The 27,944-nt window shown below is 41.9% G+C and overlaps 1 protein-coding gene across 8 annotated transcripts in view; it reads right to left on the bottom strand.

Moving 5' to 3' along the window:
- The window catches only part of Arhgap32 (Rho GTPase activating protein 32), a 257,921-nt gene that overhangs the window by 140,525 nt on the left and 89,452 nt on the right, over window positions 1–27,944 (bottom strand). For 2 of the 8 annotated variants that reach the window (XM_087561822.1, XM_087561823.1), the window contains exon 1: window positions 11,187–11,676. In XM_087561822.1, the coding sequence (XP_087417948.1) occupies window positions 11,187–11,302 (116 nt within the window). In that variant the 5' untranslated portion in view covers window positions 11,303–11,676. 8 annotated transcript variants of the gene reach the window in all.

Raw genomic sequence — 27,944 nt, 5'->3', positions numbered from 1 at the left:
AGGAAGGAGAGAATCAACTCCTGTACACAGTTCACAGAGTGTGTGTGTGTGTGTGTGTGTGTGTGTGTGTGTGTACAATAAAAAAAATAAATGTAAAACAAAGGAGGGAGTCTGAAACTAGTTTAAAAAGAATTCACTAGATGTGTTTAACTTAACAACGAACCTGATTAAACAGTTAACTAAAGTCTCACATACCTCAACACTAATGACTTAAAAACAGTAAATGATTAGAAAGAGAAAGGAACAAACCAGTATTTAAAAAACAATGTCTGAAACACCTTTAACGCTAATAAAGGCCATCAAGCTACCAACTCAAGGAATTTCTAGAAATCTCAAGACAGTGTTTACTTTAAGATATTTATTTTTCTTTTATGTGTGTGGCTGTTTTGCTGTACGTGTGAGCGGACAACCATGTGCATGTTGTGCCTGTGGAAGCTACAAAAGGCATCAGATCCCCTGGGATCAGATTATAGGCTGATGTGAGCCACCTTATGAGTGCTGGGACTTGAACCTGGCCTCCTGGAAGAGCAGCCAGTATTCTTAACCACTGAGTCATCTCCTTAGCCCTCAAGCAAAAGTTTTAAAAAACAAACTAGGTGTATCATAGCCAAACTACTAAATACAAAGTTTCCTACAAGAAACTCAAAGTCAGTACAAAGGACAAACTGACTTCAAAGAAGCAAAACTCACAATCATAATGAAGGGAAGAACACCATAATCTAGAATCTTCTATCTTTCAAAAGTATCCATTTTTACAAAAGAAGGTAAAATAAGTCATTTTCATCAAAGTAAATAAATAAATAAATTTACCGAAAGGGAAACAAGAGCACAGATTTGAGGACAGTGGAAACAGTGGGAAATAGGAGATGTACAGAAGGATAGGTGTAGAATGCACAATTGTAATTGCAGAACTTGCAAGTCAGGGCCATCCTGTGCTACGAGGTAACTCTGAGGCCAGCCTGGACTACAAAGAGAGATATTCAGAAAGCCAGTATGCTTTATGAGGCGTGTGTGTGTGTGTGTGTGTGTGTGTGTGTGTGTGTGCGCGCACGCGCGCGCGCGCGCATGTGCAAACATTATATCATATCATATTATATTTAATTAGTATAAAAACATAAAAAAGAACCTCTGGGCATGTCTGTGAGGGAGTTTCTAAACCGGGTTACCTGAGTGGTGACCATCTTAAAAATGGGCAGTGTCATTCTACGGACTGAGGTGTCACCTGCTAAAAAGGAGAAAGCGTGCTAAGCACCCGCACCCCTGAATATGACAGCCACCTTAAGCTCTTGCTTCATGACTTCTCTCTCCTGCCATGAACTCTGTACCCTTGAACTACGAGCCAACGTAAGGTTCATGCCTTATGTTGCTTCTGCTAGAATGATCAGACCTGTATACTCATCCTTAGCTACAAAGCAACTTTGAGGTGGGACTAAACAAATCAGACTCAGGAAGTGGAGGGGGGCGGGTGTTAAGAATAAATCATATATACAAAGAGAAGCAAATGAGAAAGAAGTTAATTCTTCAATATCTGGAAACCTAGCTCAGAAGACAGATGGAGGAGGCAGAGGGACTGAGAACACACTGAACAACAAAAAGGGAGCTACCTGGAACTGGGACGCAAATGGGCAATAGAAAGACTCTGCGAACATTGTAAACAATCCTATTTCAACGTAATTAGAGTCTAATTTAAATGAGGAATTCTATCCCCCGAAGCATACTATTCCCCAACACTTAGAAAAAAAAGACTAAAACAGAAAAACAGTCTTACAGCTGGGATGACAGTTAAGCGGATGAGGAACCTGTGGAGACTCACTGGTGCACTCATTATTCCCAGCTCTGAAAGAATGAATAGTAACATTCTTGCATACATGTATCCTTCCAGACTATAAGAATAAACACCTCTCAGCCCACTCAGTGAGCCAGCCAAGTCTTAAAGCTTATACAACAAACACTGACAAAAAGACATTACAAGAAAAAGAGGCGAGAGAAGAGATACTGTAAACACAGCTCTAAAACGAACTGTGAAAATGCATGTGCATGTGTGCGTGTGTGCATGTGTACATGTAAACTAGCTTAAAGTCTACAACGTATCCATAAAACTGACCACACTCGGAAAGACAGGGTCACATACGATTCCGACAACTAACATTTAGTGCCCACCATAAGTTTCAAAGGAAGACTATTTTAAAGAACACGGCTAACACAACCCTTAACGGTGAATTAGAAATGCTTTCCTGAGAAGACTGGGAAAGACTTGTCTCTGGCATATATAAGGTCCTATGCAATTGCTGTTGCCTTTTTTCAGATATACAGAAGGAAAAATAATATAAGATTAGAAAAAGAAGCGAGATTGTAATCATTTGACATGCACACAGATAATAAATATGAAAGGCTCTACAATGTATAATTATAAAATAATGTAGCCGGACTCTTGGTTATGTGGCCACGATGTAAAAATCTGGGATATTTATATGCAATACTGTGTTTACAATCATGTAAGTCCAAAATGTAACCAACACACATTTTTACTATACTTCATAAAATAGGCTACTACAAAGTGAGAATCAGCATTGCCACTTGCCACAAATCAATAAATTCCACAAATGTTCAGCAACAAAAGCCATCATCCATTATCCGTTACATGATTCCACTCAGATGAAGTTAAAGAAGCAACACAACTCATGCACAATGACCCACGTAAAGATAAATAAAGGAGGGATAGGAAAATCTGTGGAATGCTAGAAGAGTTATCTTGATTGGGGTGTGTGTGTGTGTGTGTGAGAGAGAGAGAGAGAGAGAGAGAGAGAGAGAGAGAGAGAGAGAGAGAGAGAGAGAGAGGCAGACAGAGACAGAGACAGAGACAGAGACAGAAATACAGAAAGAATGGACTAAGCTGTAGACTTCTCTATATGTACGTTATATTGGAATGAAAGTATAAAATGAAGGCCGACTAATAAATAGTAGCATTAATAGCTATAAAGTGTGTTTATGTAGTTTGTGTCTCATAATAATCAGCTTCTACATATTACACAGACTCTTGTTCTGTTAATGATAATGAACAAGTTTTGCTCTCCACATGCTTGAGTACAGCCCCACCTCTAACAGAACATCCCAGTGTTAAGCATTTTAAACTATGAACATAAAAAACCCAAAGCTATTTTTCACAAGTTTCGGCAATGTGTCCTCAGTCTTGAACCTGTGTATTCAAACAAAATGAGAAAGTCCCTGTCCTGGCTAGTTTGTGTGTCAACTTGACACAAGCTGGAGTTATCACAGAGAAAGGAGCCTCAGTTGTGGAAAAAGCCTCCATGAGACCCAGCTGTAAGGCATTTTCTCAACCAGTGGTCAAGGTGGGAGGACCCAGCCCATTGTGGGTGGTGCCATCCCTGGGCTGGTCTTGGGTTCTATAAGAGAGCAAGCTGAGCAAGGCAGGGGAAGCAAGCCAGTAAGTAACATCCCTCCACGGCCTCTGCATCAGCTCCTGCCTCCTGACCTGTTTGAGTTCCAGTCCTGACTTCCTTTGGTGATGAATAGCAGTGTGGACAGTGTAAGCTGAGTAAACCCTTTCCTCCCCAACTTGCTTCTTGGTCATGATCTTTGTGCAGGAATAGAAACCCTGACTAAGACAGGTACACAGACCTGTGGCCATGAGAAGCCTGGTGCTGTTCCCACTCCTGTTCCTTTGTTCTTCCTCAACTCCATGTAGCTTATAACCACTCTCCGGAGGAACTGGCTTCCCCGTGCTTCCTGACCTGCATGAGTTCCAGTCCTGACTTCCTTTGGTGATGAACAGCAGTGTGGAAGTGTAAGCTGAACAAACCTTTCCTCCCCAACTTGCTTCTTGGTCACGGTATTTGTGCAGGAATAAGAACCCTGACTAAGACAGTTTCTTAAACAGAAAAGCTGTCTACTCAACTGCCTTGCTGCTTCTCCTGAGAAAAACTCTTTAAATTTTAAAACATACTCTATCTGTACCAGACTCCTGCTTCCGACTTCTGAAAATGCACACACGGCAGTTATGAGTTTCAAAAGAGGTCCAGGTAGATTCTCTTCTGGAGATAAATACTATATTACATTGCCCAGCATCTCAGAGACTACTCTGACACAAATATATCTTCTTGGTCCTGTGAATAAATCCCAAGCAGTAGCAGCATTTTATCTTTCTCTTCTCTTTCTCTCAATCATTTATCTCTGATCCTTCACCAAGTTTGGCCCTCAATCTACTACAGCTGAACCAGTAAGTTACTCTCCACTAGTGCTTATGGGAACCAGAGCCTGCCTGGGGCTCACCATTTTCTGGTGTTCTGAAGACAAGAGAGTACAAGGAATAGGACAACTGTCCTGTCAGAGACAATGGGTAACTTTGGATTTTCAGTCAGGTTTTGTCTATATGGACAAGGATATGCTTCTCTTCCACTCGTAAGAACAGCTCTGAGAGACAGCCTATAGTGAATCTGAGCTTCTCTGTTGCTTTCAATGTGGCTGGAGTAGTAAACATTAGGCTGTGAGGTTCTCTGGTATCCTGTACACTTACATCTGAGAAAAGCTACAACCTGACATCCTGGAGTATAATATAGTAAGCATATTCCAGAAGATCCAGGTTCAGTTCCCAGGATCCCCATGGCAGATAACAATATTTTGTAATTCCAGTTCCAGGGAATCTGACCTCTCAGGCACTGAAAACATGGGGCTCACAGACATATTTCCAGGCAAAATACCTATACGCATAAACTAAAAATAAATCAGTACTTCAAAATATACAGGAGCTCTGTCCTCGTTAGTTCATATAGATTAAATAATGTTAGTTCATATAGATTAAATCTGAGCTACCCAAAATTCCCAAGAAATTTAAAAACAAAACTTCTAATACTAATGCAGATAACTGGATTGTTCAAAATGGCACGTAGACTTTTCTAAAGCTAGTGGATGTCAGCTTTTGAACACTTCCAACTGAAAATGCCGATATTTAATTTTAGTAGTCATTACAGTTTTAGCAACAAAAATTCTGCATCCTCATACCCCATTACCGAATAGATCGTGTGCCCCAGTGGCTTGGGGCAGCCCTCTGTACCATGTCTAAATCTCTCTGTGACTGTGTGCGTGTCTATAGGCTCCTCACCCTATCTCAGTACGCCAGTGCTTTACAGCTCAGCACCACAGGATTCAACTACTGAGGCGTTATTCCATAATGTTCAGTCACCCAAATCATCTACCATTTTCTCTCCCCTAAATCACATCTTCAATCCCAGCACAGAGAGGCAGAGGTAGGTGGATTTCTTTGAGGTCGAGGCCAGCCTGGTCTACATAATGAATCCCAGGACAGCTAGGGCTAGGCAGAGAAACCCTGTCTTGAAAAACCCAAATCATCCCCATAGCTAAGTTACTCCGCCCAACTCAATTTACTTCAACATTGATCCGCCTATTTTTAAGCCCTTTATTATACTGAATGCACAAAATTAGAGTGAACTGACACCTTTATGGTATTATATACTTTTATTCTGAGCAAAGTGTATTCTTAATCATTTTCCTGGCTTCTTTTATGATCTTCAGTAAAGCTTTGTGTTATGCTGTTGATTTTGTCGTCGTTTTAAATAGGTCTTAAAGGTCTTCGTTAGGCTAATTTAGGGTATCTTTTTTAATTTAATTTTTTCCTTAAATTGTATCTTCTAACTTGCTGGTGTTTGATAGTCTCATACGCTATGATTAGCTACCTTACAAACAGGAAAACTGTCACATGTTGCCACATCAGTCATCTTAGATACAGCAGACCAGTTTTCCTAGAAGATCCACTTTCTAGCCATTCACATCCCTAGAAATCCACCATGGTGAGCACCAGGTGCTCAGGGACTTTGCCTACTAAAGGCCTACAGAGGCTGGGGCAGAAGGGGAGCCTTCCCACTGTGCCTTGTATTCTAAGACTACATGTATTCCGAGAGACAGATGCCTTGTCCCAGCCTGTGAAAACTCATTAAGTGAAGGAAACGAATCCTTCGCTTAAAAAGTCACATGGCTGACATTATCAGATCGATCAATTTCAGGTTTATCAAAAGTCCTGATTGGTAAATCAAAGTCTCATCTGAGGCAGAAATGAGACTGAAAGAACAAAAAGCAAAAGTTTCCTACAGAGTTTTCCCTACCAAGTAGGGAAGAGGAGAAAAAAAGAGAGCCAACATAGAAAACACAGAACAGTTAGGTAGAAGAAATACATTTACTTCAAATAATTATAACTAAATGAGAACACAGAAAAGAAAAGGAACGGTTGGAAAGAAATCAAGTGAGAAGCGGAGCTTGTCTAGGAAGGCTCAACTGTCTGGTCAAGCTTACTTTATCTTGAGGCACAGTCTATGTAACCAGGACTAGCCTGGACCTCACTATGTAGAACTGCCCTGAAACTCAGAGGTCACCTTGATGCTGGGATAAAAGGCGTGTTCCACTTTAAAAACAAAAGGTTGGCTTTGTTTGCACTCCTGAGTAAAAGTTTAAGTATGAGAGAGATAATTTAGTAAGTATAAAAGTGTAACTAACTGAAAAAGTTGGAATTGGCAAGGAATGCAATAGGGAAAATCTTAGCTTTTTTTCTAAAAGGGTGTGTGTGTGTGTGTGTGTGTGTGTCTGTGTGTCTGTGTGTCTGTGTGTCTGTGTGTCTGTGTGTCTGTGTGTCTGTGTGCGTGTGACCTCCTAGGCACAAATACTAGTAATAAACCTAGATCTGGGCTTATGAGACAAGCATTTTAACACTGACCCACATGCTAGCATAATTTTTTAACTTTAAATAAGCAACTTAATAAATCAAGAACTTTTAAACTATTTACAGCACTAAGGCCTTTTGAACATCAAAAAACCTTATGCAGCCAAACATATGCCTTTCCTATGAAAAGCTCACCTTGGGCACCAACCCAAAGGGCTTAATTGTTGAAATACCAAGAAAGTCTTGCACTAGCATGTCTTGAGGTAAGAACAGAGTTTACTTCGCAAATCATAATGACTGAATAATGACTAAGTTCCAACACTGCATACGATTTTCTGAGATTAGGAATGCTTACTTCAGACTCTCATGGTTATTATTTTAACACTGATAAGAGAATTCTCAGGAAAGGTTGTAGGCTATACTTAATAGTAGATGGATATTTTGAGGACCAAACTAAGCCCCAAAGCAGTAAGATAGCTCTTTCTTGTAAGATACACACATTTGGGCTTTTATAGAAGACATTAAGAGTGAGAAGCCATATAAAGTTGTATAGTATGCAATGAACATGAATGTATGTGGCATTATAAATCCACTAATGGTTAACTTTAAGTATTTTCTCTCTGTCCCTCCAAGTTTATAAAAACCGACTGCTAAATCTCAAAATCAAGAACTTCAGAAAACAATAAGTCAAGAATAATAGAAACGGGGAGTTGTGAAGTATCTTCTAGCCCTTAAAGTAAACCATTCTAATGTAAAACAAAAGTAAACCCATTCAAGACCTGAAACACCAGTGCCCAGGTCTGCTGAATACAGCATCATTCCAAGCAAAGAAGAGATGGGAGAAAGCCACCAACAAACCAGGCAAGCACTTGAAAAACATGTTTCATACGCTTAAAACCAATAGAGAGCACCTTCCCCCTGCCCCCCATTAAGGTGTGTTCACCAGATTATTCTCTTCAAGTAGAGTAAGAAGGGTCTCTCTCTCTCTCTCTCTCTCTCTCTCTCTCTCTCATTTAAAAATCAAAGCTCTGGAATGCAGATACAAGTAAAGGTGCTTGAGAGACTCAGGCATCATCTGTAGGTTAAAGGTATATAAGGTTTAAGAGGTTAATTATATACTCTGACATTACTGAAACTGTTTCAAATTGTATGCCTACCTGCCAGGTTGTCTACCTGCCAGTAAAGTAAAATTAGAGAGAGATTAAACCTAGAAAAACAAAACAAAGAAAAACTTCTTGAGACAGGACAACATAGGCTCCTACCTCAGAGCCCTCTTGCCGTGGTCTCTCAAATGGTCGCATTATGACAGGCCTGTGCCTCCACACCCAGCTAAGAGTCTGTTACAGACATTTCAAGTTCCAAAGTCCAACAATCTAGAGTCTATTTCTAAGTCCTCTAGAACTCACATCTTGGAGAGGGAGGCTCAAAACAGTAGGTTCATGGCTCCACTTTAGTTAGTTAGTGACATCTGAATGTCACTGATGCAGACAAACACCTCCAAGAAATTTTGAAAGGGTAGTGCTTCAGGAAAGTTACTGCCTAAGTAGAGAGTAGCGGAGAGCACCAGGTCTCTCACAAGTATTTTCTCCTATGGAAGTCTTTCAGTCATTACACTTGGGCTCCAATCTTTCATGATAGATAACGTGGGCTAATTAGATCCAAGTCAAAACCACAGCTAAAAAAATTTAAAAATATATCTTATAGACTTTTATGCAGTTAACAGACATACTTTATGTAACATATTTAGCCAATATACTTCATATAACAACTCCTAAATAAAGTTTCTCTTTCCTGACAGGTCTAAACATTTACATTTTCTTCTTCTGGGTTGTAGTTCCCTTCCCATTTACAGAAGGGTTCTTTTAATGACCTAAAGATCATTCTTTATATAGAAATGTTTATAACTAAAGACTATCCTATTTTAAGGACTCTAAGGACCACTGCAGAGGGTGGCAAGGCAAATACAGCACACAATATTAAGTGCACACACAGTACAGATGAGAAATCAGAGGGGCAGAGACCTGAGTCAGTGACCCTCTGATCGGACGCCATGGAGACTGAGCAGACCCCACAAGTGCTATCAGAAAAAGCTTGCCTCCTCCCAACAGGTCCAAAAATAAAGGCTATTGCAAAAGCTGACAAACATTTGCTCCTCTCTTGGAGTGCAATACCTTCCCTAACACAGATAGTGGCTGGATCCCCCAGGTACCCACATTTTAGTTAAGATTAGCTCGTCCATTCAGGACCCCTCAAGAGACATGATGCCATTCTTTTAAGAGTAAATTTAACATCTAACTTAGATGCTACACCTGACCGGGGCGGGGGGAGTTAATCACAATCTTTTCCCCCTCATCTTTTTAGGAGACAGACAGAAAGAGACAAAGACAGACAAACACAGATGGGGGTTGTAACCAAGACAGCAGTTTGGCTTTAGGTGAATTAGCACAAATTTTAAAGAAACAAATTAAAACTTGGTTATACATTTAATTACAAAACTGATTTTGAAGACAACACTCATACAGCACAGACTCCATTACTCAGTTCTCCAAAGTCAGAGCTGCATTTTTATCCAACCCTTCACCTTCCACACCCACATGCATTTTTGTGCCTGGCGTTTCAGCAGGAACACGCCGAGGATGTTGAGAAAGCCTGTGCCGCCTTGTTTCCTCATGCCTTCCTGATGAATAGGGTGAGAAGCACTATGTGAAGTGGGGCCTTACCCACATCTCTGTCTGCAATTTGTAAATAAAATCCCAAGGGCACATCCGCTTTGGAAGATTCGAGGTGACATTCAGATAGAATAAATAATTGTAAACGGGAACGAACTCTGTATGGTTTCATAGTTTGCTAAGACAATGCCTACAAATGGCTCGGTTTCTCAGAATGACGGTGCCGTCAGTACTCCTCAAGATTAGGTAGGGCTCTGCCTTACGTATCTGCTTTTAAATGTCAAGAGAAAAATCTTACGGAAGACTCCCACTGCTTAAGAATGAATCTAAGATTACAGTATCGAACATGCTATAAAATAGCAACAAAGTCAAGCACAAGTTGTTTCTTCCTTTGACAAATACCACAAAGTAACTAACACAATTGTAATCGGGTCAGTTTTAATGCACACCGAACAAAACATAGACTGGTAAGGAAGACACGAAGGCCATGATAAGAGCAGTGGGTATGTGTAACATCAGCATACCTCAACAGAGATGAGGCTTATGCAAATCTGGAAAGATAAATGAAATTATGGGAGGAAAAAAAAGAAACAAAAAAGAATGATATGCTAATAAATGTTCATTTGAATAATCTCAACTTTTAAAATAAACTTCTCATTTGTTTTAACCCTTAAGTAACAAATTCAGTATGATCTACCAAGAGCTCCTAATACTCAATCACTCCACTCCTTAACTGAGACTTTAAAATAAATTCTAAATAAAGAAATCCTCTAACCTGGGAGACACACACACAGGGGTTGGGGTGTATAACTACTTGTCTTGAATATTACACATTAAGATTGTATCTGATCAAATGATATGTCCACCTGCCTAAGGACTCCGGTAAAATTACCAAGATATATAACTGACTATGTGGGTAGTAGTGGGTATATGTAGTTCGAGCTTCAAATTGCACTGAGATTTGGTTTGTTGTTCTGGTTTTTTTTGAGACAGGCCTTCTCTGTGTACTCCTGGCTGTCCTGAAACTCACTCTGTAGACCAGGCTGGCTTCAAACCTATAGAGATTTCCCCTACCTCTGCCTCCAGTGCTAGGATTAAAGTTGTGAGCCACCACCGTCCAGCATAAAGATTTTTTAAACTGTCTGCAACTGTGTTAAGTGCCTAGCCCTGAATGAAACAGAAAAGGCTTCCTACATTCTGTAACAATACAACAGAACTAAATACTGTCGTCAGTTTCCTCCTGCAAACAGATCTCTTTAAGAGAAGTCACAGAACTCTGAACTAGGAGGCATCCTCTTAAAAACTTCCAAGTATTAAATTGGTGCCCAACATTCCAAAGCCCAAAAGACTTGGGGATAGGAAAAGTGGGTAAAAAATGAGATTCAAAGCCACAAAAATAACTGATTTAAATTTAATCAAATGCTTTATACATATGCAGAAATGCAGATGGCTATCCACACATACACATTTCAGAACACATTCCAAGGAAACGGTGAAATAACCTTTAGATGCAAATTCAGATCAAATCTAAGATAAGAATCAGACACAGAAAAGGGTAGCAGTCCATTATACGTCTCTACTTGAAATTCCTGAAATGCTAGTACAAAACCTGTCCAACGCCTTCTCTTCCTGGTGTTGGAACAAGCAATTGAAAATACATTTTACAAGCTCAGCGCAAGTCGTGGAATGAAGAATGCTACAGCCAATGAAAAGCCGTCCTCTTCCGCCCGGAGAGAAGTCTTACTGAGAAAAGGACTGAAACAGAGAGGACAGAAGAGGAGGAGAGATCAGATGGACAAAGGGCGGAGAAGACGAGAACTCCGTTTTACCTGAAACTCTCTTCCCTTTCTTCCTCTTCCCCATCGGTCAGCTGGGTTGTACCTTCAGAATCCAGCCAAAACACACTGTCATCCCCCACAGAGCCATTCTCACTTTCTGTCTCCATCTCGTCTTGTGAGATCCTCAGGGCATGGGACACGGCACGGCGTCCGGGTGGGTTAGCTCTACTGATGCGCACTCGGGAGCGTGGCTGCCATACCAATGACAGGTGAGGATGCTGGTTTCATTGCAGTTGGGACGACAGACAGGAAACCCCAGGTGCACACTCACTGCATATGACTGGGCACCTGTCACACCTTAGACCCTCCCACTGCCGCGGGCTCCATGACCTACATTATAAAACCAGGGCCCTAATCAGGGTGATCTTTCGCTAATTATCCACTTTTAATAACTATTTTTCTTATCTCAAGTTTCCAGGTAATGGGTATTTTCAAAAAGCAGGCTCCTGTTTGTATCTCGGCCTCTTAAAGGACAAGCAGCAAACTAGAAAGGGTGAGCACACACACCAGTGCCCTGTGCTCAGCACCATGCCAAGCAGTTACACACCTCAGGGCTAGGGACGATCACGATTAGTGCGGAAGATATGCATTGTCTAGGGACCTGCCACACTTCCCGCCTGCTTATTTTACACATCTTTCCTTCCTCTCAGAGGTAACTTTTGCTCAGGTTGCCAAAGTGAGACAGAGGGGAAAAAAAAATGTGTCAAAAGTTGAAAGGCATTGACAATTACTGTAGGAAATTAAAACATAAAAACACTTTTACACATTTACACGCTTACCATGCTGATGGTAAAACAGCTTACTAGGAAGTAGGTCTGAATGACACCATACACAACACAACAGCCTTCACCAACCCCAGATGTGTCCTGCAGTCCTGGGTTCTAGTCTTCTTCCCAGCAGCAGAAAATATGGAGCCCAGGTCCACACAGAGTGAGTGAGTGAGTGAACAAACAAACAAATAAATAAATATAAATAAGAAAAGCAAAGGCCCACAGCACATCAACCAAGCGCCACGCTTGAGTTCTCTCACTTGAAAGCATGGGAAACGAACTTCTGGTGACTTGGCTTACACAATACTTTTTCCTTCCCGAAACTTCTGGAGTGCGTGCTGATTTAATCCTGCAGCTTTGAAAACTGACAGAGGGTTAGACTCCTGCTAGAAACTGCAATTTGCTGGCAAATCTGAAAACAGGTTTAGAAAACCAATTGTTTCTAACAGTAGGGATCTGGAAATTTTCCCTGACGTTTTACATAAAAACAACTTGCAAAGTATTCAAGTTTCTGCCTGGGACAAACCCTAGTAAACTTCAATCTCTGTAACCAGGCTAACAAACACTTCTTATCATCTAACGAAGATCCCGTGGATGTGAGTTAAATTTCTTCCTCAATTCTGTACATTAAAATAAGTGCCCAAGAAACCAAGGATTTAAATCTAGGAATTAATCCCAGAACACCAGGGAAAGCCCCTTGCAGCTATCTTACAGTAGAAAAGTCCTCAGTGCAATTGAATCAGAGTTCGAACGATGTTTATAAAGCCATAAAAGTCATGTGACACAGGTAAGCCTTATTATATAAAAATACTTATATCCAGCTTGAGATGGTTCAGTAGATAAAATGCCTTCTACCGGGGTTGGGGATTTGGCTCAGTGGTAGAGCACTTGCCTAGGAAGCGCAAGGTCCTGGGTTCGGTCCCCAGCCCCCCCCCAGGGGGGGTGGAGAAAATGCCTGCTACAGAAATATAAAGACCTAAGATTGGATTCCCCAGAACCCACATACGAAACCGCCTGTGGGGCTGAAGACATGACTAACAATTGACGGTACTGACTACGCTAACGGAGGACCCAGTTTCAATTCCCAGACCCACACGGAAGCAGAGAGCGTTCTGATGCCCTCTCTGACCTCCTTGGGCACCAAGTTACTCACATGGCATACCAACACACATGCCAGCAAAACACCCATACTCATAAAAATTTTTTTCCTTAAAAAACTTTAAAATGAATATGACTACACGTGTCTGTAGTAACACCAGCTCTGTGAGCAGAAATAGGTAAGTCCTGGCTTCTCTGTGGAGCCCAAACTTCAAACTCCAGTTTCAATGAAGGGGTTCTGTCTCAAAAATTAAGGTAGGACAGTAACAAGAGCCAGACATCAAAAACTGGCCTCCACACATGAACACGGTAATGACCACATCTGTACACACATGTGCTGGGGCAGGGGGGCAAGCAGAGGGAAAGAGAGAAGAAAATGTGTTTATGTTCTATAACAATGATAACAAAACATAAACTCAGCCAAAATGTTAAATGAGAAGGTAAGAAAAGCGTATCAGAGCTGGTTAATTCTTTAGATATAAATCAGATTCAATAGTGCAGAAGACAAATTGGTAAAAAGGGCACTAACCAGAGTAACCTACAGGACAACCTCATTCCATAAGAAGAGGACTCGTCAGCAAGGTTTCTAAGTATTTTTAGTAAGGTTCAGAAGTACACACCTTAATCCCAGCACTCAGAAGGCAGACGCGGACAGACCACTATGTGTTCCAAGCTGTCCACGGCTCCACAGTGAAACTCTGTGGGGGGACAAGGCATAGACCAACAAAAATCCCTACCTCGGGCACGAGAACACCCTTAGAGGTGGATTAGAGGAATTCAAAAGATTCCCAAAATACTATAAGGTATTGATACTGCCCTCGGTTGCCTCCTAGAAGTAGAATGTAGTTCTCTACGGCTCAAGACGCCACATATTTTAGACCCAGGACCTGGAAGATTACAACTGGACCTGAAAACCTTCTCCCTGAGGACTAGCTTTAATACCAGAAGATACCATGCGAGCGTTCAAAGAAGAAAATCACCCGTTAACCCCTGTGAGCTACGACGTCTATGAACCTCAACAATGACCAGCATGGTACACTGCTCCTAATAGTGCCATAGTGCAAACACACCTTAGCACTCACAGCTCTCTAACTGGACGTAAGTCCTCCTCGACAATCAGAAATCATGCCTGGTACTGAAAACCTAACTACCTCCTGGGGCTAGTGAAATCATGCATCTTTGAGGGGAACCTACAACCACACCTTTACTAAACCAGCCTAACTCCTAACCACATTCTCCATATTTATTCTTATCCTCTCAGGTAAGTGTAGGTCTCATTCCCTCATTTAAAAAAAAAAAAAAAGTCTCTCTACAATGGAGATCAATATAGAAAACCACAGCCAATCAAAACATAGAACAAGGAACCACATGATACCCAGACCAACGGATCCATCTACAACACAACTCCCATAAGTCAGGTGCAGAGTTCGTAATGCAGGAAGGAGGCCAAAGGGGGTAGGAGACAGAGGAACGGGAAGTTGCCGTAAGATCGTGTCTCCTAAAATGTCAGAGAAGCTAGACCCATGAGGTTCCATCAGCATGACTGCCTGTACGAGACCTAATCAAGGATGACACTGCCACATCCTAACGTGGATGGGAGCTACCTCATGGGGACGCTGAGCCTGAACAAAGAACTACAGGCACCTAAGTGGTGCTGGGAGAAGGAGAACTCGCTTCCTAGGAAGAGCTCCCAAACTCTCTCTCTCTCTCTCTCTCTCTCTCTGTGTGTGTGTGTGTGTGTGTGTGTGTGTGTGTGTGTGTGTGTGTGTGTATACAATTAAAGAAAAAGGTCATGAACTTCAGAGAGCAAGAGGGTACAAAGGAAGGACTGGAAGGAAGAAAAGAAGGGAAAAATTGTGTAATTGTATTCTAATTTCAAAAAACGTGGAAAGCTCCTAACAAACTGAAAGATAAGGGAAAATCAATATGCGTGCAGGTCAGAGTTTAAACTGGCACAAATCTCTATGCAGGGAGACTTGGCAAAATCCATCAATAGGGACCTCTTTGGCCCAGCAGTCTCGCAGGTAGATACAGAGATAAGCAGAAACACCACTGTAATATGCTTCCTTCATAAGAGCAAAGGGGACATCCAAACCAGCACCTGACTGTTGACCGCACTGAATGACTTGATGACCGCACTGAAAAGCCACCGGGAGCAATACGCAGTTAAGAGGACGAAGCAGCCGCTTCATGATCTCGATGGGAGCAGGCAAGCAGAAATACGATGAAGGCAGAGGGGGGAAACAGAGGCAAAGGGTAGGACGCACACACAGGTCCACACTCAGAGAAAGGCGTCTGCGCAGATGCTCAGACCTCCCACTGGGGGCATTACTGACACAATAGCCTTGCCTCCAGGAAAGTAAGCTACACTTTATCTTACAGGTTACATTGTCCCTGCAAAGAAACAATGCAAATTCCCAAATTCTGTGTATGTCCCTTAAGAGACGGCTGCGTTTCTACACTTATTTCATGCAGGATCTAGTTCTCTCTTATTTCTAAACAATTCCCAATCATAATGAATTTTCCTTCTAATCCTTCTTTTGCTTGTTGGCATCACAGCTGATTTTCCTCCCTCCTGCACGTCCTTTCAACATGAGAAAGTAAACTGTGGACAGGCTTTACACATAAGGCAATGGCAGCTAGCTTACATAAAGCCATTCTGGAAACTGCCTATTAGGTCTTTCTACAGTTTAAGAATCTCAATGCTAGACAAGCCTGCCTCAGAGACACTCTTTATCCCATAGGCTTCAGGTACACCTCCAAGGACAGCTTTGACCTAATATCAGAGGTTTTTGGTTTTTGTTTTTTCCCAATTTCAAACTGCACTGGTTGAACTCAGCTGTTCTGGATCAAACTCCTCTCCTGGCTGACTGATTCAACCTGTTTTCTCTCTTGACCTCTGACTTTTTTGCTCTGCTTGGCCTCAAACTAACCCTGGTACTCTGTTCTAACCACTGGAGTCCTCATTCTCTGCCTCATTCTGTCTTCACCTGTGCTAACCTGTCCACCCTTCAACCTGTATCCCAATAAAACTGCTTCCTTCCTTCTCCTCTCAGTCTGCTCCTCTCCTTCTTAGGCCTCTCTCTTCTCATGAGAGTTGGGCACATTCTATTCTGTCAAATCTTTCTGATTCATCACTCTGACTGCCAGTCAGTTAGACATCGCTTTCAAACATGGGAGCTTCCTTCTACAAACGAACTTTACCTAGCATGCAAAGGACTGAGCCTCACCACAACTAGAAACCTTTTTTTTTTTTTCAGAAAATAGGTGAGTTTACAGTGTGATGAAATATCTGCAACAAATGAGAACAGTGCATGGGTTAAGTAATACCACTGAATCAAATAATTATAACACAAGGCAAAGTTACACCAGGATCCTTCTGTTTCCAATAACTGAAAGTTTTCTTACAGTGTACAGAGTGGAATATAAAATGTATAAACATCTATCTTTTCCTATGGGCTCAGCATGAATTCTAATGTGACATTATTTATGTCTTTAATTCTCTTTGGTATAGGGGAGGTTACTGACTCAGAGTCTGACTGTGTGGCTCTCTGGCAGGCCTGAAACTCAATACATAAACCAGGCTGACCGGAAACTCAGAGATTCTCCTGCCTCTGTTTCTCAAGTGTTGGGATTAAAGACGGGAATCATCACACCCACCTCTGAATCTTTGTAGGTGTTCCTTGTTCTAAGATAATTAACTCTGAACAACAATTCCTTTCCTTATTGGAGGTCATTCATAGTTCATGGGTTCATAGACACTGATATGTGCTTCAATTCAAGGTCTATGTTCAGGACAAACAGTGTTAAGAATACCAGAGCAAATTCATTTCACAACAATATAAAAATTGAAGAATTAAAATGGCCCTCTCTAAACACTTTAAACAGAACAGATCCAGCTGACTAGAAAACATAAGATTTTATGCCGAAACATACTCTGTACCATTAAATACAACAACAATGTAACTTCAATCATCCAAATTAGTTAATTCCTTCTCTTTAAAATGCCATCTTAAGCCACGAACTTCCCTTTTGCAGAAATGCATAAATATATACTTTTAAAAATATGTTCAATTTCAAAATCTATATACACAATCAGGGAAATTAATCTAAATACAACTGAACTCAATGTTTAACCGTGAGACATACAAATAGTGTGATTTAGTTGAGTTAAACTGAGTTTCAGTTTGGTAATCTCAACACAGAAAAAGTAATCATGTGAGTGAGTGTAAAAGCACTGTGTGTAATAAAACCATCGCAGGGCATAGAATAGACAAGAACCTCAGTAAATGACAGCTATCATCATCACCTCAACCACAAAATCTTTCATTCCTAAGATTGACATTAAACTTAGAAGACATTTCAATCTGTAAATCTCTGACCAAAAAAAAAAAAAAAAAAAAAAAAAAACCTTGTCCCTGAACATCTGTCATCATTTTACAAGAGAGTAAGTAACCTAATAATAAAAGAGTGGAAATAAGTCCAAACTAAGTTAGTAGGTTGTTTTCTTATTATCTGAGTCTCTTTAATAACTGTGAAATACTGTGGACGGACCCTGATACATCCCCTTGCTGGTGGCACGACTTGGGAGGATGTAGAACTTTGGGAGGTGGAACCTGCTTGTCAGAAGAAGTCAGTCATCAGGGACCTTTAAAAACTGTGTCTGTCCTCAGGATTCTGCCTTTGATTTCTGGTCTGCCATGAAATGCATAGCCTCCGCCACACATTCCTGCCACCACGAAGTGTGCGGCTCTGCCATGCCCTCCCCTCTGTGATGGGCTGAAACCATGAGCTACAGTAAAGTTTCCTCCCCTAAAGTGCATCTATGAGTTATTTTGTCCCAGAGATACAAAAACAAGGAACAGGTGCAGATGGCAATGGAAGGATTACTACAGGAAGCTCATTTCCTGCCATCATCACATTCATAGCAAGGGTTACAAAAAAAATACAGTGTTCTCCCTTAGTCCCAGGGGAAACATCCCAAGACACCCAGTGGACCCTGGAAACTGCAGAGAGTGTCCAGCCATGCAGAGAGAGCTTGGACGTGTATAAAATTTCAAAGGCAGAAATGGATATGTTTGTTACTCTTTTATACTGTTTTGATACTTTTACATTTTAGGGGCAATACCACTGCTCTTGCTAGCTCGTGCTCTCAAGTCATCATCAGGTAAAATGTTACCAAACATGAGCACTGTGCTGCTGCCAGTCAAGCTAATGTTAGTTCCTTTAGATCAGGAGTCAAAATTCTCCCTGAATTAACTTCACACTTTATTTTTTCATACTAATCGGCAATCTGATGCTAGAGTTTGATATTAGCCTTCGTAACAATCACTGTACTCTTCAGTCATGAGTGTGTCCTCAGATATCATTCAGTCTAAATCATTTGACTTTTTGTTATGAAAATGACCAGGGTATTGAAAAGTATGAAATAATGAAAAACAAATGCCTACCTATTGCTCAGCCTTAATAACTAACTATGGGCCAGCAAGATGATCCCATGGATGAGAGTATTAGCTGTGCAAACCTGGCAACCTGAGTTCTATCTCCAGACCCACGTAAAGGCAACAGAAGAGAACTGGTTCTACAAAGTTTTCTCTGATCTCCACATGTACACCATGGCATGTGCACTGCATCATTCAGACACACATACACGATGAGGATGAAGAAGAGGAGGAGGAGAAGAAGGCCCACCACTACCACCATCTCCTCCTCCTCCTCCTCTCCCTCCTCCTCCTCCTCCTCCTCCTCCTCTTCCTTCCCCCCACTAAGGGACAACAAGATGGCTCAGTGGGTAAAGGTGCTTGCTGCCAAGGCTAACACACTGAGTTCAATCCTGAGGACTCACACAGTAGAAAACTGAATCCCCCCCCCTCTCTGCCTGCCTGTCTGCCTGCCTCTCTCTCTGCCTGCCCACCTCTCTCTGTGTGTCTCTGTCTTTGTCTCTGTCTCTCTTTCTCTCTCTCTCTCTCTCTCTCTCTCTCTCTCTCTCTCTCTCTCTCTCTCTCACACACACACACACACACACACACACACACACACAGTATATACAATAAAAATTTTTAGATACCAAGTTGTATGTAAGGAAATCCTAGATATCACTTAATATGTGTAAAGGTGAGATTAACCTTGGAGGTCATTCTTCGGGTACTTTTGGAGGTGAGTTCTTGCTGGCCTGGAGCTTGCTCAGTAGGCTAGCCTGAAATGCCAGTGAGCTCTAGGGATCTGCCCTGCCTGTTTCTGCCTCACTAGAACTGGGATTAGGAGCTCATAAAACCATACTAGGCTTTTTTTTAAAGTGGGTACTAAAACTTGAAATTAGGTAGTAATGCTTGAACTCTTAAACCTTATAAATAATACTGCTGTTTTAGAAAAGTGATAATCCCTTCCCTGAAACACCAGTCAGTAAATAGCTTTATTATTTAATGTTTAAACAATCATTGACCTTTTCCCATTTTCTATCACCCACCTGTTTAAGTCAGATACAGTCCTCCCACAGTATGACAGGTAGCAGTCTCTTAAGTCTCTTATCACTGAGATTCCCTGCCTCCTCCATTTCTCCATTTACTTTTGTTCAAACTTTTTAGGGAGACAGAGAGTGATGAGAAGTGAACATCCCAGCTTCATGCGTTGTCCAAAGTTATAAATTCTTAAAAGCTACAAAGGTTAATTTAGCTTAGTATTTTCTGGCTATCTACCGGTCTTCTAAAATAAAATATTAAATGAACAAGAACCACATGTGTGCATAATACACATACACACACATGCACACACACAAACACACATACACAAACATACACATATACACACACACTCTTTTCATATGTATACATACATAGTGTGACCAAGGGTCCATTGATAACCTGTTCTCACAATGCTTTACCAGGTATATATGGGCAGTTCTTCAAGACCTGTGACATTAAAAAGTTTCAAGTGCCATGTGACTTATAACCTAAATGGGTTCTTTTATCTTGGCAGCCGTCTGTTCTCCCACACGGTCAGCTAAAGACAATGACAATCCTTGCGCAAACATGAGCAATCCATGCTTGGTACCATTGTCTGTTTCGTTCCCACTGCTTAAGAAAAACACAGAATCAATGCAAGCCATAGAATACCCTCGAAGCAGAGGACAGAAACTTAAGAGTCTTTCTAAGGCTAGAAAAACAGTTAACACACTAGGATGAACTGACTTTCTACATGAAAATAGTTGAAAATCAGGAAACACCCATTCTAGTGTGCTAAATTTAGAGATTACATGACTACTGGGAATCAAGAGACCAAAGGCAATTTACCTCAGCACACAGCCTGAATTATCTGAAAATACATGGACTCCTGGTGTCAGAATTTAAGGCAATGAACAGAAATACCAATGACCTCCAAGTCCATCCTGGGCAGGCCCATCCGGCCCAGTCTTGCCAAGGAGGTTTACATTTTTCCCTGTTCCACTCTCTACCAAGGAAACTGACACTGTAATATATTACCTTCCATCGGCAGGTCTAAGTCCACAGAAGTTAATACAGCAATAGATTCTGCAAGTGATCACAGACTAACTCGGACTTCTTCAAAGAACAAAGGGAAAGGAGGACTCCCCAGTGTTCTGGCTTCCTTGCTCACCCTGCCTGCCGTGACTACTATCTATTCTGTTGCTTCCAAATTTAAATTCTCGGTATTTATTAGTTTAAAATCATACAGGAGCTTGCTATTTTCAAACCATATTTTCACATTTCGAACCATATGACAGATGACAAAAAGAAATGAAGCCAAGAGAAGGATGGCAAATTTGCATCTAAAACATGGAATTTAGAAAACCAAAGTTTCAAGAGGACAGGGATTATTCAAAACTGAACCCACTGTTGCACTTAATAGCAGAGGATGCGATCATAAAACAGGTGTAACGAATCTCAAGAAACGATACAGGACAAGAATGAGCAGTCACAGCACGGTGACCTAAGCTGGACAAATTGTAACTGTTCCCTGAAAACCCCACAGTATTGGACGAGAACTGTTCAGTCTCAACAGTGCGAATCAGGCGTGAGCGCTCTCCTTAGTAACTGAGTCAAAGCTACTCCAAGACGGCTTGTCACTAACAACTTCAGAGCAAGTTGTTTTGAGCGTATCAAGCCTATTGAGCATTCAAACCTTCAGGTGGAAATTATTTTAATTTGAACTTAATTTTGTTGAAATCACTAGCATTAAGGTAGTTAAGAGTCTAGGGAAGAGAGCTGCTGGATGGTGACGTAAGAGCACTCGTGTGCACACACATGCACAGAGAGGTGGGGGGGGGGAGGGAGAGAGGGCGAGAGCAGGCAAATGGAGACGAAATAAACTACGTATGCTTAGAGGACGGTTAATATCTGTCTAGTTACCTAGGAGAAACTTCTTTATATGTGTGCATAAGGACTCAGTTCTTAGGTCTGAAGTGATTTAGGAGCTACAAACAAAAAAATATCCTCTAGTCAAAACCAGAGGTTTGGGGGAGCGAAGAGAAGGGTCAGGCGTGAGAGGACTGGACCCAATCCCTAACACTCAAGGGCAGTCGGTACACAGCTCTCTGTAACTCCAGTTGTAGAAGATAACGCCCTCTTCCGTCCTCGGAGGGCACAGGCCACACATGTGGTTCACAGATATTATATATTCAAGCAAGACATCCATACGCATAAAAGTGAGTTTAAAATAAATAAATACGTACAATCACTGGTTGTTGTTGTTTTTTTCAAAACTGAAACACTGGTTTTATTAGCCCCAAAAACCACGAAATGAAGCTCTGAAAAGGGGTGATTCCAGCCCTCTGGAGGCTGGGACGAGACCATCAGAGTCTGACGGCAGCCTGGGATGTGCAGTAAGACTGGGGATGGGGAACTAGTCTCTTAAAAGGGGGCAGAGAGGAGGAGATAGCGAAGTTGGTAAAACGCCTGCTGTGTGTGCAAGTCTGAGTATCTGAGTTCAGACGCCTGGAAACCATGTACAAGACAAGGCACAATGGTGTGCGTCTGTAACCCCGCACTGAGGCGGCAGAGGCAGAAGAACCCCTGAGCCTCACCTATGACACTATATTCAAGAAACGCCCCTGTCTCAGCAACTGAGGTAAACATGACTGAGGAAGGTCAACCTCTGCCCTCCACATCATGCCACATGCACGATTTCACGGACACACACACACACACACACACACACACGAGTATCCCACGTACATACACAAAAACAATGTAAGTGATAGCAAATGTAAACTAATGTTTTTTTCATCCCTAAGGACGTTTAAAATCATAAAACTGGTGACCACATTCAGTATAAAGCTATATTTTATCAAACATGGTAATTTCAGAAAACAATACCACATAGAACACTGCAAAAATCACACTTGAAACAAACATAAACCATCAGCCAGAATGTCTGGGAATATCAGTAAAGATACCAATTTTCCTCTACAAAGCATTCTTGAGATGACACCTATGTGTCACTGAACTTAAGCATGAGGCCATGTGGGAGTGACCCTCCTGCCTCACTGGCGTCTGGTAGGCCCCATCTGAGGGCACGGCGGCACACCTGTCGTGCCAGTTACCAGAGAGGATGAGGCTAGAGGCTCACAGGAACCCAGAAGTTCAAGGGAGATAATACGTCAAATCTGAACACAAGAAGAAAAGAAAGGAAGGCAGGCACTTGCCCAGTGAACTACCTCACAGAAAACAATACCACATAGAGCACTACCTCTGACAGTAAAGAACCAGTGAGTAAGTTTTTCCTTCTGAACAGAACAAAAGATCAGAGAAACCCAAAGGCCTTTAATGACAATCAGCACCTACTGGGATTGCAGATTCAGACACTTGCATAAAGATGAGTATCAAGTCTCAGGTCAACTAAAACAAACTCAAGTCCATGCTTCTTTCTTTTCTACCTTCCAATTCTGTGATCGGCTTTCATATTTCATTTTCATTCTTACTCTCCAAAGGTCTAGTGATGTAATAAAGGAAAAGATACCACCCCTGTACCACACATCTCAGAAAACTCCTGGTCATCCGGGGTCATATACTCCACAGGAGTAGTCATTCACCTCTTGGGTCACCTGGGAAGGGACGCTTAAGATGTCTCTTCCACTGAGGAGATGTCACGTTATTTTCTCATTCCAAAGTATCCTGCCATGCTTTCAGGAGTACTGCTCTAAGTACACTATGGTATCTTCAAAGGTACAGGCAGAGGGGGCAGAAAGAGGTTCATCTATCCAAGGACAGGCAGGGAGACCAAGCATCTACTCCTGCGTCGGTACCTGCTAAGCCATTCCCCAAATTAGCACACTGGAATGGGTGTTTCCTAATTTTCAACTGCAAAAAGCACTGTCAGAATTTCAGTCTAATATTTGTATTTCAGTAATGTATGATTTATTTAATTCACTTGGGCTTAGGTACACTTTTTTCTAAGGGAATACTTTTTCCTTTTACTGAAAATAGCTTTTTTTCCCCTCAGATAGCCTATCCTGATAATGGATTCCGCACCCTCTACTCCTTCCCACTTCCCTCTCATACAGATCCATCCCTTTTCTGTCTCGCCAAAAACTATTTTCTAAGTGACAAGAATAAAATGAAAATTAAAACATCGGAATAGAACAAAATGGACAGAAGGAAAAGAGCGCAAGAAAAGGCACGAGAAACAGACACACTCAGGAATTCCAAAAAACATTAAACTGGACTGGTCATTGGTTGGCCACTCCCACAGTTTCTGTGCTATCTATTAATACTCCAGCTTTAGAGCCATGTCATGAGAGGGAGCCCACCCCTGACAATCCATGGAGTGCCAGGATCCAGAGGCTGGACAGCTCAGAGACCACGGATGGAAAATTATTCCTAGTCTGGTATACGCTTAGACTGGTACCTAACTCAAGAGGCTTCCCCCAGCAACTAATGGGAACTGAGGCAGAGACTCACAGCCAAACCCTAGGCAGAGCTCAGGGAATCCTGGGAAACCGAGAAATAGGAGCAAGAGGGGTCAAGAACACCTCAAGTAAACCCACAAAAACCAACTGACCTGGGCTCATGGGGGCTCTCAGAGACTGCACAGCGAATCGGCAAGCCTGCATGGGACTGACCTAAGCCCCCTGCATACGTTACAGCTGTGTGGCTAGGCGTTCTTGAGAGACTCCTAACAGTGGGAGCAAGAGCTGTCTCCAACTCTTTGGCCTGCTGTTGGGGCACTTTCCTCCTACGAGGTTGCCTCTTCTACTCTCGATACAAGAGGAAGTGCCTGGTCTTACTACAACTTGGTATGCCATGGTTGGTCAGTATCCATGGGAGGCCTGCTTTTCTGAAGAGACATGGAGGGGAAGTGTGGGGAGGGGGTACAATAGAGGGAAGGGAGGGAGAAGGACTAGGAAGAGAGGAGAGACGGAAAACTATAGTCAATATGGAAAGAAAGGAAAAAAGGAATTTAAATAAATAAATAACTGGAAGCCATAATATACACAAAGGTTCTGTAGGATAAAAAGAAGGTATTTTATTTACATTTTTTTAAAAATTTAAAAAAGAAAGATAATTTTTTTTAAAAGCCCAGACATGGACAGTATAAGATAAGGAACACCCAGCCAGACAATGGTGGCTCACGCCTTTAGTCCCAGCACCTGAGAAGCAGGGACACACATATCTCTGAGTTCGAGGTCAGCCTGGTCTACACAGTGAGTTTCAGGGCAGCCAAGGCTATAAATACAAATTCTGTTTCAAAAACCTAAACAACCAAAAACCTTAAAAAAAAAAAAACTAGGTCTGCTGCAAGAGAGCTGCCTGGTGAGATCGGGACACACAGAGGCAGAGTTCATCTAGGACCTGGCACTTCCGGTGTTTGCCAGAGGTCCCACGCCCGTGGATCCCGGTCCGCAGCAGCTCTCTGCTCCCAGACCCTGTGGGAAAGAGACCTCACCGCCTGGTCAGGTGGGCACTCCTGAGCCTGCAGAGCGGAAGAGACCACCAACACTGCCCACCCCTGCCCACATCCCTGGCCCAAGAGGAAACTGTATAAGGCCTCTGGGCTCCCGTGGGGGAGGGCCCAGGAGCGGCAGGACCCCTGCCTGAGACACCGCAGGAACCTGAAGGAAACAGACTGGATAAACAGTTCTCTGCACCCAAATCCTGTGGGAGGGAGAGCTAAACCTTCAGAGAGGCAGACAAGCCTGGGAAACCAGAAGAGACTGCTCTCTGCGCACACATCTCTGACGCCAGAGGAAAACACCAAAGGCCATCTGGAACCCTGGTGCACTGAAGCTCCCGGAAGGGGCGGCACAGGTCTTCCTGGTTGCTGCCGCCGCAGAGAGCCCTTGGGCAGCACCCCGCCTGGTGAACTCAAGACACAGGCCCACAGGAACAGCTGAAGACCTGTAGAGAGGAAAAACTACACACCCGAAAGCAGAACACTCTGTCCCCATAACTGACTGAAAGAGAGGAAAACAGGTCTACAGCACTCCTGACACACAGGCTTATAGGACAGTCTAGCCACTGTCAGAAATAGCAGAACAAAGTAACACTAGAGATAATCTGATGGCGAGAGGCAAGCGCGGGAACCCAAGCAACAGAAACCAAGACTACATGGCATCATCGGAGCCGAATTCTCCCACCAAAACAAACATGGAATATCCAAACACACCAGAAAAGCAAGATCTAGTTTCAAAATCCTATTTGATCATGATGCTGGAGGACTTCAAGAAAGACGTGAAGAACTCCCTTAGAGAACAAGTAGAAGCCTACAGAGAGGAATCGCAAAAATCCCTGAAAGAATTCCAGGAAAACACAATCAAACAGTTGAAGGAATTAAAGATGGAAATAGAAGCAATCAAGAAAGAACACATGGAAACAACCCTGGATATAGAAAACCAAAGGAAGAGACAAGGAGCCATAGATACAAGCATCACCAACAGAATACAAGAGATGGAAGAGAGAATCTCAGGAGCAGAAGATTCCATAGAAATCATCGACTCAACTGTCAAAGATAATGTAAAGCGGAAAAAGCTACTGGTCCAAAACATACAGGAAATCCAGGACTCAATGAGAAGATCAAACCTAAGGATAATAGGTATAGAAGAGAGTGAAGACTCCCAGCTCAAAGGACCAGTAAATATCTTCAACAAAATCATAGAAGAAAACTTCCCTAACCTAAAAAAAGAGATACCCATAGGCATACAAGAAGCCTACACAACTCCAAATAGATTGGACCAAAAAAGAAAACACCTCCCGTCACATAATAGTCAAAACACCAAACGCACAAAATACAGAAAGAATATTAAAAGCAGTAAGGGAAAAAGGTCAAGTAACATATAAAGGCAGACCTATCAGAATCACACCAGACTTCTCGCCAGAAACTATGAAGGCCAGAAGATCCTGGACTGATGTCATACAGACCCTAAGAGAACACAAATGCCAGCCCAGGTTACTGTATCCTGCAAAACTCTCAATTAACATTGATGGAGAAACCAAGATATTCCATGACAAAACCAAATTTACACAATATCTTTCTACAAATCCAGCACTACAAAGGATAATAAATGGTAAAGCCCAACATAAGGAGGCAAGCTATACCCTAGAAGAAGCAAGAAACTAATCGTCTTGGCAACAAAACAAAGAGAATGAAAGCACACAAACATAACCTCACATCCAAATATGAATATAACGGGAAGCAAGAATCACTATTCCTTAATATCTCTCAACATCAATGGCCTCAACTCCCCAATAAAAAGACATAGATTAACAAACTGGATACGCAACGAGGACCCTGCATTCTGCTGCCTACAGGAAACACACCTCAGAGACAAAGACAGACACTACCTCAGAGTGAAAGGCTGGAAAACAACTTTCCAAGCAAATGGTCAGAAGAAGCAAGCTGGAATAGCCATTCTAATATCAAATAAAATCAATTTTCAACTAAAAGTCATCAAAAAAGATAAGGAAGGACACTTCATATCCACCAAGATAAACTCTCAATCCTAAATATCTATGCCCCAAATACAAGGGCACCTACATATGTAAAAGAAACCTTACTAAAGCTCAAAACACACATTGCACCTCACACAATAATAGTGGGAGATTTCAACACCCCACTCTCATCAATGGACAGATCATGGAAACAGAAATTAAACAGAGATGTAGACAGACTAAGAGAAGTCATGAGTCAAATGGACTTAACGGATATTTATAGAACATTCTATCCTAAAGCAAAAGGATATACCTTCTTCTCAGCTCCTCATGGTACTTTCTCCAAAATTGACCATATAATTGGTCAAAAAACGGGCCTCAACAGGTACAGAAAGATAGAAATAATCCCATGCGTGCTATCGGACCACCACGGCCTAAAACTGGTCTTCAATAACAATCAAGGAAGAATGCCCACATATACTTGGAAATTGAACAATGCTCTACACCTGGTCAAGGAAGAAATAAAGAAAGAAATTAAAAACTTTTTAGAATTTAATGAAAATGAAGGTACAACATACCCAAACTTATGGGACACAATGAAAACTGTGCTAAGAGGAAAACTCATAGCGCTGAGTGCCTGCAGAAAGAAACAGGAAAGAGCATATGTCAGCAGCTTGACAGCACACCTAAAAGCTCTAGAACAAAAAGAAGCAAATACACCCAGGAGGAATAGAAGGCAGGAAATAATCGAACTCAGAGCTGAAATCAACCAAGTAGAAACAAAAAGGACCATAGAAAGAATCAACAGAACCAAAAGTTGGTTCTTTGAGAAAATCAACAAGATAGATAAACCCTTAGCCAGACTAACGAGAGGACACAGAGAGTGTGTCCAAATTAACAAAATCAGAAATGAAAAGGGAGACATAACAACAGATTCAGAGGAAATTCAAAAAATCATCAGATCTTACTATAAAAACCTATATTCAACAAAACTTGAAAAT

This window comes from Rattus norvegicus, chromosome 8 (assembly GCF_021556685.1).
Source record: "Rattus norvegicus strain SHRSP/BbbUtx chromosome 8, alternate assembly SHRSP_T2T, whole genome shotgun sequence".
NCBI lineage: Eukaryota > Metazoa > Chordata > Mammalia > Rodentia > Muridae > Rattus > Rattus norvegicus.
The sequence above is the reverse complement of the archived record's forward strand: the minus strand, read 5'-3'. Positions and strand labels throughout refer to the sequence as shown.